Genomic DNA, 12,779 nt, shown 5'->3' with positions numbered 1-12,779 from the left:
AGAGTCTATTCCACTGACTATACACCTCCCATTACAACAACATTTCTCCTTTCTCCCACCTCTTGAATGGCCTCCTGTACCGCAGTGCTGTGGTTAGTTTGCACTTCCTTCCTAAAGCCTCCAGTCTCATCGACACAGGGAGCAAGAATCTCGAACCTTTTAGACAAGCTCAAGGGCTGAGGCTTCTTCAGTACTACCTCCTAGGTCCCTCTATTTGCCTTGTTCGTACTCACACTCTCCTATCACAGACCACTGACTGAAATTGAGCTAGTTAATCTAAGGGATGTGACTGCTTCCTAAACTACAAGCAATAAAATAGGAACCAGTTTTATTATTACAAAAATATACTTTATTCATTTAAAGAAACATTATCAAAAGTATGTACAGAACGTTCTAGAACAGTCTGTACAGCATTTGAAGAGGGAAAAAAACCAAACAGCACACTAGAATTTGACATCGTTTAGAGCTTCCCTGGAGTTGCAAAACAAAGGCATTTTCTACTAAGAGAAGGTGAGGACTGCAGATGCTGGAGATCAGAGCTGAAAAATGTGTTGCTGGAAAAGTGAGAAATGACGGAGGAGGAATCTGGGAGAAAGGGATCACAAAGGACCTGGTGCTCAACAGGAAGAAGAGGGAGTATCTGAGATTCTTCAGTTGGTGAGTAGTGGGAAAGTTTGAATAAGTGGTTCCTACTTTCCTGCATTAGTAGAAAATGCTGAAAAATGTGTTGCTGGAAAAGCGCAGCAGGTCAGGCAGCATCCAAGGAGCAGAAGAAGGACTTATGCCCGAAACGTTGAATCTCCTGTTCCTTGGATGCTGCCTAACCTGCTGCGCTTTTCCAGCAACACATTTTTCAGCATTTTCTACTACTGCAGGAAAGTAGGAACCACTTATTCAAACTTTCCCACTACTCACCAACTGAAGAATCTCAGATACTCCCTCTTCTTCCTGTTGAGCACCAGGTCTTTTGTGATCCCTTTCTCCCAGATTCCTCCTCCGTCATTTCTCACTACTTCCCTCCTCGTGGACCATAGCGCTGTTACCTCATTACCAAAAATAACTGATTCTGATTTAACCTGAGGGTCAGTACACCTTCATGGTAACCATGCTAATTATACCCAGGCTGTTGGCATCACTATGCATCATAAACCAGCAAACTGAGGTAACTGACCCTACCTCCTCTTTTAAATGCTTTCTGTGATCTAGCCTGTACAACTCTGAGATAGTAATTCCAGACATTCCTTACCCTCTGGAAGAAGAAATTCCTTTGCATCTCAGTTTTAAACAAGTGTCCCCTTATTCTGTAACTATGTCCAAGTTCAAGATTTGCTTTCCATGGAAACAACTCCTCAGCATCTACTCTGTCAAGCCCCATCTGAATCTTGTATATTTGAATAAGATTCTTCTAAATTCTGATGAATAAAGGCCTAACCTGTTTAGCTGTTCTTGATAAGTCAATCAATTCATCCCAGGAATCAGCCTAGTGGATCACTTTTGAACAGTACTAGTATATCCTTTTTTTAAATATGGGGACCAAACTGAACACAGTGCAACCTCAACAACACCTTGTAGTGTTGGAACAAGTCTTCTCTGTTTTTAAATTCCATTCCCCTGACAATAAAGCCCAGAATTCCATTTGCTGCCTTAAACACTCACCGCACCTCCATGCTAACTTTTTTGTGTTTCATGTACAAGAACACCCAAATTTCTCTGGAACCGCTGTTCATTTAAATAATAGTCTGCCTTTTGATTTTTCCTAACAAAGAATACTTGTAATACATATGCCAAGTTTCTCCCCACTTGCTTAACCTGTCTATAGCCCCTTGCTGTTTCCTTATGCCCTCTTCACAAGATGCCTTTCCACTTATTTTTGTATCATCAGCAAATTTAGATATACTGTGCCTTTTCCTCTATCATTAATATGTGTAAGGTCTCAATTAGTTAATTAGGTTAGATTACTTAGTGTGGAAACAGGCCCTTCGGCCCAACAAGTCCACACTGACATTCCGAAGAGTGTCCAGACCCATTCCCAGACCCATTCCCCTACATGTACCCCTACACCTAACACTATGGGCAATTTAGCAGTAATCCTTGTGGTACTTCACTAGTTACATCTTTTAAACCTAAAATCCCAAATCTGTTTTCTGTGTGTTAACCAATTCTCAAAACACACTAATACATCGCTGTACCTTCCACCGCCCACCGCCCACCCCCCCACACACAAAAAAAAAGTCAGTGAGCTCTTGTGTAATTACTTTTCAAATGACACTTTATTGAATGCGGTTTTGAAAATCCAAATACACATCTAACAGTTCTTGTTCATCACCTTACTTGTTATATCCTTAAGGAACGCTAGCAAATTTGTTAAATATGAATTCCCTTTCACAAAACCATGTTGATTCTCTTTAATTGCATTAAGTATTTTTAAAATGCTCTGTTGTTTCTTTCTAATAATGGACTCGCATTTTCCCAATGTGAGGCTAACTGGCCTAAGTTTCTTGCTTTTTGTCTCCCTCCCTTCTTGAATAATGGCGCCATGTTGACAGTTCTCCTTTCTGCTGGAATCCAACAGGATCCAGTGAGGTCTTGGATATTTTGACCAATGCCTCCTATATATCTCTGCAGCTACTTCCTTTAAAGCCCTTTGATGCAGACCACCCAGTCCTCATGTCTTGTTTGCCTTTAGTCCATTGTAAAGTTAAAATGTTTTGATTGTCACAAGCCAAACTTTCACAAAGGTATTTAACTTTATTAGGAATAATTGTGGTGAGTAACTGGTGAGCAATACAAGATCAGGTCCAAAAATGTGCATTGTAGACACTTACTTAACAGTTAGTTAGCCAATAGTAATTTACAGTGTTAGTCCAGATCTAGAATAGTTAACAAGTATGAAAGTTAACAGGGTCCTACAGCTATCTAACAAAACTTCTAGTACTGTGTGTCTCATGTATTATAACCTCAAAAGGGTTACTGGTTGAAACATGCTGCTAATAGTAAAAATCTCTTTGGATATTTTCTGGCATTTGTTGGGCGTCTTGAATCAGATATCAAGGTAAAAGTTCTAGGATTGTAAGTATTGTCCAGAGGAAAATTAATGAATGATGAATAAAAGTATTTTGCTCACTATGTCCCATAGAGATACAGGAACTGATTCAGTATTTGTTTGCATCACTTATAGGGTTGAGCTCAACTGCAAACAGTTTGGCATCTTCCCTCACTACATCTCTTTCCCAAACTACTGTCCCTACCCAGAATCTTGAGATGTCATCTGCTAATATGGGTGGAGATGGCAGTGTTACTCTTACTTTGACTGACACCCAAAGCATGCTGTCTGCTGGTCTAGACACAGTCACACTCAACATAGCTGCTCAGGTAAGGCTGAACCAACAGGACACTTCCAAACATTAATGTATTCATTATTTAAAAATTTGTCATTTAATAGCTGAGAGTATATTGATACTTATGATAGGTCTTGTGGTCTGTGAGTTGTAGACTCAGATTTCTAGCAGCGAATGTCAGTACTGTCCTCAATATGCAACAAAATCGAAGAGTGTGGTGCCAGCACAGCCAGTCAGGAGCAGGAGAGATGACATTTCGGGCATAAGCCCTTCGTCGGGCATCATGCTCTTCCACTCTGATCGCCATTGACGTCGATTTTCCTGCTCCTCGGATGCTGCCTGAACTGCTGTGCTTTTCCAGCACCACTAATCCAGAACCTTGTGTACTTATACACCACCTTAATGAAAAAATAAAATCCAAAGATGCTCCACATAGGCATTGTAGACACTACTACATAATGAAATGTTAGAACAAGTGATCAAGCACTTAGTCAAAGAAAGCGTTTTAAAATAATTGTATTTAAAGTAGGAAAGCTAAGCAAAGAGGTTTTAAGAAGGGATTTCTAGAGCTTGGGGGCCGGATAGTTGAAGACACCTGATTAAAACTGGATGTTTTTCTATTTTTTTGCTGGATAGGACAGTTGTAGAGATGTATCCAATATTTCCTTATCAATTCACTTGTCTCAAGAATATCACATTGAAGTTTCATCCAGTACTTCATGCTTCCTCCATTGAAAAAGATAGCGAACTTTCAAAAAATTCATTAATGTTGAAATGTCTTATATCTTCAAGCATATAACTTAGTAAGTTGTTACAGGAATCACTTTTCAACCAAAAACACAGAACTTGATGCAATAAATGATTGCAGAACATAGGTATGGTTTAAACAAAACTAATTCCACATTACATTTCAAAGGCAAGCATAAGGAAGATGTGGAGCTATCAACATTATGTGCTGCATGTGACCAAGAACAGAGATTGTAGACTTAAATTTAGAATCACACAGGTAAAAAGAGGGCCATTCAAGCCATCATTTTAAAAATAACTATCCAATTAGTCCCAATCCACTTGCTTTTCCCCTCCAGCACTCCATTTATTTCTTTGCAAGTTTGTCTCCAATTCCCTCCAAAAGCTACTGTTGTGTTTGATTCCACCATCATTTCAAACTGTGTTGTCTATACCTTCATAAAGCTCTGTGGAAAAATATTTTTTGGATACATATCACTCTCTATTTAATTTAGGGAGTCAAATATATTAAAATAAACTCAAAATTTTTATTAGCTCAAAATAAACCTAATTTTAAAAAGTGAGACTTGACAGGCTTCCAGTAGTGTCTAGCTTTACATAGTGTTAGGAAAAAATGTTGAAAGAGCTATGCATTAGACATTTGTTTGGAGGAACACCAGGCGGGAGAGCACTTTGGGAGGGTTTAAACTAGTTTGGCAGGGCGATGGGAACTGGAGCTATGGGTCCTAGGATGGGGTAGCTGGTGAACAGGTAGATACAGCGTGCAGAAGGATAGACAGTTGATAGGGCAAAGTTGCAGTCAGTGTGATTGGTTGAAGTGTGTCTATTTTATCGCTTATTTGTGATGAAGGACTTATGCCTGAAACGTCGACTCTCCTGCTCCTCGGATGCACCTGACTTGCTGTGCTTTTCTAACACCAAACTCTGGACTCTAATCTCCAGCATCTGCAGCCCTCACTCTCTCCTATTTTAACTCGAAGTGTTCAAGATTAAGGGTGATAAACTTAAAGCATGGATCAGTACTTGGAGCTATGATGTTCTGGCTATTACGGAGACTTGGATATCTCAGGGCAGGAATGGTTGTTGGATGTTCTGGGGTTTAGATGTTTCAAAAGAAATAGGGAGGGAGGTAAAAGCGGTGGGGGAATGGCATTGATAATCAGGGATAGTATAACAGCTGCAAAAAGGGATGTCGTCGATATGTCTACTGAGTCATTTTGGTGGAAGTCAAAAACAGGAAAGAAGCAGTCACTTTATTGGGAGTTTTTTATAGACCACCAATAGCAACAGAGACACGGAGGAGAAGTTTGGGAGGCAGATTTTGGAACGGTGCAGAAGTAACAAGGTTGTTGTCATGGGTGACTTCAACTTCCCTAATATTGATTGGGACCTCCTTATTACAAATAGTTTGGATGGAGCAGATTTTGTCAGGTGTATCCAGGAAGGATTTCTGACTCAGCAGGTAGATAGGCTGACTAGAGGGGAGGCCATATTGGATTTGGTGCTTGGTAGCAAACCAGATCACATGTCACGTCTCTCAGTGGGAGAGCATTTCGGTGATAGTGATCACAACTCCCTGATATTTGCTATACTCATGGAGAGGGATAGGAGCAGACAGTATAGTAATGTATTTAATTGTGGGAGGGGGAATTACAATGCTATTAGGCAGAAACTGTGGAGCATAAATTGGGAGCAGCTATTCTCAGGGAAATGCACAACAGAAATGTGGAGGTTGTTTAGGAAGCACTTGCTTCGAGTGCTGGATAGGTTTGTCCCACTGTGGCAAGGAAGGGACGGTACAATGAAGGAACCTTGGATGACAAGAGATGTGGATCATCTAGTCAAACAAGGATCAGACAGGGCTCCAGAGGATGACAAGGTAGCCAGGAAGAAACTGAAGCATGGCCTTAGGAGATCTGAAAGGGGGCATGAGAAAGCCTTGGCATGTTGGATTAAGAAAAACCCCAAGGCGTTCTACACTTATGTGAGGAACAAGAGGGATGGCCAGCGTGAAGGTTAGGGCTGATCAGGGATAGTGCAAGGAACTTGGGTCTAGAGTTGGAGCAGGTAGGGGAGGACCTTAATGAATACTTTGCTTCAGTATTCACTAGTAAAGAGGGACCTTGGCATGTGTGAGAACAGCATGAAACAGGCTGATGCGCTCGAACAGGTGCATCTTAAGAAGGAGGATGTGCTGGAAAGTTTGAAAAACATGAGGATTGAGAAGTCCTCTGGGCCAGATGGGATATACCCAAGGTTACTATGGGAAGTGAGGAAAGAGGTGGCTGCACCTTTGCCAATGAACTTTGTGATCTCACTCTCCGCCTGTGTGGTACGAGATGATTGGAGGGTGGCAAATGTTATTCCCTTGTTCAAGAAAGGGAATAGGGATAACCTGGGAATTACAGACCAGTCAGTCTGAGTTTCGTGGTAGGCAGATTTATTGGAGAGGATTCTGAGACAGGATTTATGATTATTTCAAAAAGCATAGCTTGATTAGAGAGAGTAAGCATAGCTTTGTGAAGGACAGGTCATGCCACTCAAGCTTTATTGAATTCTTTGAGGATGTGACAAAATACACTGATGAAGGTAGGGCAGTGGATGTGGTGTTTATGGATTTTAGCAAGGCATTTGATGAGGTTCCCTGTTGTAGACTCATTCAGAAAGTAAGAAGGTATGAGATACAGGGAAATTTTGGCTGTCTGGAATCAGAATCAGCTGGCCCGTAGAATACAGACGGTGGTAGTAGATGGAAAGTATTCGGCCTGGAGCTTGGTGATCAGTGGTGTTCCTCATGGATCAGTTCTGGGACCTCTGCTCTTTGTGATTTTTATAAATTCACTTCTTCATTCATTATTGAATGAAGAAGTGAAAGGAAGGGTTAGTAAGTTTGCCGAGGACATGAAGATTGATAGAGTTGTCAATAGACAATAGACAATAGACAATAGACGCAGGAGTAGGCCATTCTGCCCTTCGAGCCTGCACCGCCATTCAATATGATCATAGCTGATCATTCCTAATCAGTATCCTGTTCCAGCCTTATCTCCATACCCCTTGACTCCACTATCTTTAAGAGCTCTATCCAATTCTTTCTTAAAAGAATCCAGAGACTGGGCCTCCACTGCCCTCTGGGGCAGAGCATTCCACACAGCCACCACTCTCTGGGTGAAGTAGTTTCTCCTCATCTCTGTCCTAAATGGTCTACCCCGTATTTTTAAGTTGTGTCCTCTGGTTCGGCACTCCCCCATCAACGGAAATATGTTCCCTCCTGCCAGAGTGTCCAGTCCTTTCATAATCCTACACGTTTCAATCAGATCCCCTCTCAGTCTTCTAAACTCAAGGGTATACAAGCCCAGTCGCTTCAGTCTTTCCGTGTAAGGCAATCCTGCCATTCCAGGAATTGACCTCGTGAACCTACGCTGCACTCCCTCAATAGCCAGAATGTCTTTCCTCAAATTTGGAGACCAGAACTGTACACAGTACTCCAGGTGTGGTCTCACCAGGGCCCTGTACAGCTGCAGAAGCACCTCTTTGCTTCTATACTCAATCCCTCTTGTTATGAAGGCCAGCATGCTATTAGCCTTCTTCACGACCTGCTGTACCTGCATGCTTGCCTTCATGCTTGTCGATAGTGTGGAGTGTTGTTGTAGGTTGCATTGGGACATTGACAGGATGCAGCGCTGGCCTGAGAAGTGGCAGACAGAATGCAACCTGGAAAAGTGTGAAGTGATTCATTTTGGAAGGTCTAATTTGAATGCAGATTACATGGTTAAAAGGAGGATTCTTGGCATTAAGAGGAACAGAGGAATCTTGAAGTCCACGTCCATAGATCCTCAATGTTGCCACCCACGTTGATTGGGTTGTTAAGAAGGCATATTGTGTATTGGCTTTCATTAGCAGGGGGATTGAATTTAAGAACCGTGAGGTTATACTGCATCTCTATAAAGCCCTGGTTAGACCACATTTGGAATATTGTATTCAGCTCTGGTCTCCTCGTTATAGGAAGGATGTAGAAGCTTTAGAGAGGGTGAAGAGCAGATTTATCAGGATGCTGCCTGGACTGGAGGGCATGCCTGATGATAAAAGGTTAAGGGAGCTAGGGCTTTTCTCATTGGAGCGAAGAAGGTTGAGAGGTGACTTGATGGATGTACAAGATGATGAGAGGCATAGATAGAGTGGATAGTCTGAGACTCTTTGCCAGGGTGGAAATGGCTATCAGGAGGGGACATAATTTTAAGGTGGAGGAAGGCACACAGAGTGGTGGATGTATGAAATTCACTGCCGGCAGTTGTAGTAGAATCAGAAACATTAGTGGCATTGAAGCCATTCTTGGATAGACACGTGGGTAATAGTAAAGTGAAGGGTCTGACGGTTAGTTTGACCTTAGAGTAGGCTAAAAGGTCGTCACCACATCGAGGGCTGAAGGGCCTGTATTGTGCTGTACTGTTCTATGTAACAACTTGTATTTGTATAGCATCTTTTGTGTGGTAAAGTGCCCCAAGTTGCTTTACCAGCGTATTGTCAAAAAAAATTGACACTGAGCCACATAAGGAGATTATTAAGGCAGATGAGAAAAAAAAACTTAATCAAAAAGATGTCCTCAAAGGAGGGAGGGAGAGAAAGAGAGAGAGAGCGCGCGTGCGAGAGAGATGTGGAAATCATTACAGAGCTTAGTGCCTCAGCAACTATTTCCGTAGTCGAAAAATTAGTGCAATGGAAAGAATGAATGCATAAAAGATGAAAAGTAAATTAGTGGAGAGATCTTGGAGGGTTGTTTGGCTATGCGAGGTAATAGAGTTAGGGAGGAGTAAGCCCATGTAGGGATTTAAACATAAATAAATAAACATAAATAAATTTAATATTTAAACCTTTTATAAATGCAGTCCCTAGCATATCAATTCCATGAAGCAGTTTTAGAAGAGTAATGGTGAAATAAGCTCAAAGATAAATGTATTTAAATATAATGATTAAGACCCAATTGTCTAAATTTTAAGGAAGGAATTTGAGGCTAATAATGATATACAGAAAATATAGACCCAGATGTGCTTCATGCAAAATATTCACAGATGGGATGGATTTGCTGACTGTTAATAACATTACAGGTGTGTAATTTTCAATTTTAGTATTTTATAATTGTTCTCTACAGAATAACTATAATGTTCAATGTGATGGTTTAGAATGGTGGCTTTAAAGTACAGGTACTTTAAAATGTCAGTGCCTTTAGATTTTCTTCATAAATTGCAAAATCACCTTCTCTGTTTGCTACAACGTTATTGACATTAAAATATTTAAAACCTATTTTTAAGCTTTAGTGAAATATTTAGTATAGAATATGCTGACTGAATTGAAAATGGAAGTGTTATCTACAAGACTGTTAATCACAGTGGAGCAAAACGTTTGTTTTGTTGATATAATTGTGTCTGGTAATTTAATCTTTTCTTCAAAAACAGGGGCAACAATTTCCAACAGTGGTTCCTGAAGCAACTCTCCCAGGCCAAACTACATCAACTCATCCACAGGTTATATTGGTCAGTCAGGCACCACAAGATTCAGCTGGTACACAAGATGAGACGACCTCATACCAGGTACAGTATAGCAATTTAAATGATAAAATCATAGAATCATCATGAGATGAGGTAATTTGCCCTGAATCCCCATGTCAACACTTTGATAGAGTTATCCAATTACTCCCACTCCCCCTACTCTCCTCCTGTATTCCTGCAAATACATAAGTACCTCAGTTTTTCCTGACAACTGCAATTGAATCAGCTTTCACACTCTTTCAGACAATTCCTTCCAGAGTAAAAAGCATTCTTCCCTCTGTTCTGTTTTTTTTAAACCAATTATCTTAAATCTGTGATAATACTGCGGAAATAGTTTCTCCCTCACTAGTATACCCCATATCATCCCCATTAAGTTCCCTTTGATTTTCATTACTCTAAGGAAAATGATTGTAGTTTCTGTAATTTCTCTGCATAAATAGGATTAATTTGACTTGATGGGTCAGTTGGTCTGCTTCTACACTGTAGGATACCTCTTATTCTATTAATTAAGGATTTAATTTAGAAAATCATGTGGCTAGTTTAAGAACTGGGTGGCAGAGGGTGAGGGAAGAGCAGTTCATTGAAATTTACATAGGTAAAGAATATAAATTTTGCTGTAAGCAACGTTTGTAATAAAGTGTCACATGGGAAGGCACAAAGGTATGCAGCTTTTGTGAATGATACATGTTGGTTCAGGCCTACACTCGGGAAGTATCTTCAACTGAAATACTTGAACTTGAATTTAAAACTTCAAATCAGGGCACTACAAAGAGAGTTTTTTAGAGTCAGAAGTTCAACTCACTCTGCTGAGTTATAGAGAATAAGTTATAGGCAGAGGTAAATGGTGATTTTCTATATATATATCAGGAGAAGCAAGAACACGTAGGCTAGAGCAGGGATATTTGAAGGAAATGATCTGGTCCAGCAAGTTTGAAATACTTGTTGGGGAGGTGATGACTCTGGGTGGGATCTTCAAGGTGTTATAAAATAAGGCCATGCTTAAGAATGGAATATTGGAAGCACATCCATTCCAATGGAAAATTTGAAATGTTGGATTAGTTTATCGTAGGCTTCTATATATCTTATCATCAGACTCATCAGCTCCTTTTCTTCAAGAATTTTTTTTTTGAAAAGGCATAGCTATGGATGTAGGTTTGCTCACTGAGCTGAAAGGTCTGTTTTCAGATGTTTTGTCACCATACTAAAACATCTTCAGTGAGCATCTGGATAAAGCACTGGTGTTATAGCCCATTTTCTATTTGTGTTTGGGTTGCCTTAGTGAAGTCATTTCCTGTGGTGAAGTCATTTCCTGTGGTGATGTAATTTCCTGTTCTTTTTCTCATGGGGGTGGTAACTGTGATCCAAGTCAATGTGTGTGTTGACAGAGTTCTGGTTGGAATGCCATGCTTCTAGGAATTCTTGTGTGTGTCTCTGTTTGGCTTGTCCTGGCATGGAAGTGTTGTCCCATTTGGAATATGCTGTTGAAAGAGTTGTGATGAGCACTGCAGGGCATCTTGCAGATAGTACGCACTGTTGCCTCTGTGTGCCAGTATTGGAAGGAGTGAATGTAGAATATGGGATGCTAGTCAAATGGGCTGCATCGTACTAAGCTGTGTTGAGCTTGTTCTCTGTTGCTGGAGCTGCACTCCTCCAGGCAAGTAGAGAATATTTCCATCACACCTGATTTATGCCTCTTAGATGGTAGACAAGCTTTGGGGAGTCTGACTCTGACCTGATCCTTGAGCCACAGCATTTATTTGGCTGGTCCAATTACATTTCAGGACAGTGGTAACCCTCACAACATTGATAGTGGGGTACGCGGTGATAGCAATGCAGTTGAATGTCAATGGACAATGGATAGATTGTCTGTTGTTTGACGTGGCATTGCCTAACACAAGTGTGGTGCAACCATTACTTACTACTTATTAGCCAAAGCCCAATGTTGTTCAGGTGCTGCATTTCGGCAAGGCTTCCTTCAGTACCTGAGGAGATCTGAGTATACAATGTATAACAGTAATCATCTATGACCTTATCATACACTATGGAAGGAAGGTCATTGATGAAGCAGCAGAAGATGGCAGGTTCATAACAGTAATCTGAGGAACTCCTAGAGTGATGCCCTGGGACTGAGGTGATTGACTTCCAACAACTACAACCATCATCATTTGTGCTAAGTATGATTTCAAGTAGGAGAGGGTTGTATCTTCTATTCCCATTGACATACATTGTTGTAGGGCTCCTTGACACTGTATTCTGTCAGATTCTGTCTTGATGACAAGGATAGTTGAACTCACCTTGCCTCTGAAGTTCAGCTGTTTTATTCATATTTGGACCAATGCTGTAAAGAGCCAGGAGCTGGGTCATTCTGTCCTGTTCACTAGTGAAATAACTCCACAGACACTAGTATTCCATTATCAAGTCACCCTTTACTTAACGCGTGAACTGTATATTAACTCTGAACAGGTAGCTCAGCACCAGTCGTTAGAGTGAGGATAATTGCCAAGACCCTTGTTTATATCTGTCAGCCAGGACTCCCTGATTGGCCCAGGATAACAGCCTCAGTCAGGAAACTCCAACTCAATGCGATCCATCCACCCAATCTCGTTCCAATCACTACAACTCATAAACAGAAAATTCAGCCTGTTAGCACCGTTAATAAATCTTTTCCTCGCTTTGCTGATGATTGTGAGTAGACTGGTTCATTTATTGGCTAAATTGGATTTAATCTATATTTTATAGCCAGGATACACCTTGTAAATTTCCACATTACTGGTCATAAGGTTGTGTTGTGACTGTATGAGATCAGCTTGATAGGACCGCAGTTAATGCAGGAGCGCAGCTCTTCAGTATTATTGCTTGAATATCATCAGGCCTGTAGCCTTTACAGTGTACAATATCTTCAGTCATTTCTTGATAGCATGTGCAATTAATTGAATTGGCTGAAGACTGACATCTGTGATGTACAAGTAGATCATCCACTGGCACTTCAGGCTGAAAATGGTTACAAATACTTCAGTCTAGATGTGCTGTATCCTCCATCATTGAAGATGCAGATATTTGTGGAGCCACCATCTCCTCTTAATTGTTTAATTATCCTCCACCATTCATAGCTGGGTGTGGCAAGAGTATAGAACATTGGTCGGATCAGATC

The 12,779-nt window shown here is 40.8% G+C and overlaps 1 protein-coding gene across 3 annotated transcripts in view; it reads left to right on the top strand.

Moving 5' to 3' along the window:
• The window catches only part of LOC140477272 (zinc finger protein 236-like), a 167,465-nt gene that overhangs the window by 140,932 nt on the left and 13,754 nt on the right, over positions 1-12,779 (top strand). For 2 of the 3 annotated variants that reach the window (XM_072570867.1, XM_072570868.1), the window contains exons 27-28: positions 3,179-3,372; positions 9,536-9,670. In XM_072570867.1, the coding sequence (XP_072426968.1) occupies positions 3,179-3,372; positions 9,536-9,670 (329 nt within the window). Of the gene's footprint in view, positions 1-3,178; positions 3,373-9,079; positions 9,188-9,535; positions 9,671-12,779 lie in introns of those variants that run through there. The other variant, XR_011960694.1, reaches the window with a different exon arrangement.

This window comes from Chiloscyllium punctatum, chromosome 5 (assembly GCF_047496795.1).
Source record: "Chiloscyllium punctatum isolate Juve2018m chromosome 5, sChiPun1.3, whole genome shotgun sequence".
NCBI classification, from domain to species: Eukaryota; Metazoa; Chordata; class Chondrichthyes; order Orectolobiformes; family Hemiscylliidae; genus Chiloscyllium; species Chiloscyllium punctatum.
This window is presented reverse-complemented; position numbering and strand designations above follow the sequence as displayed.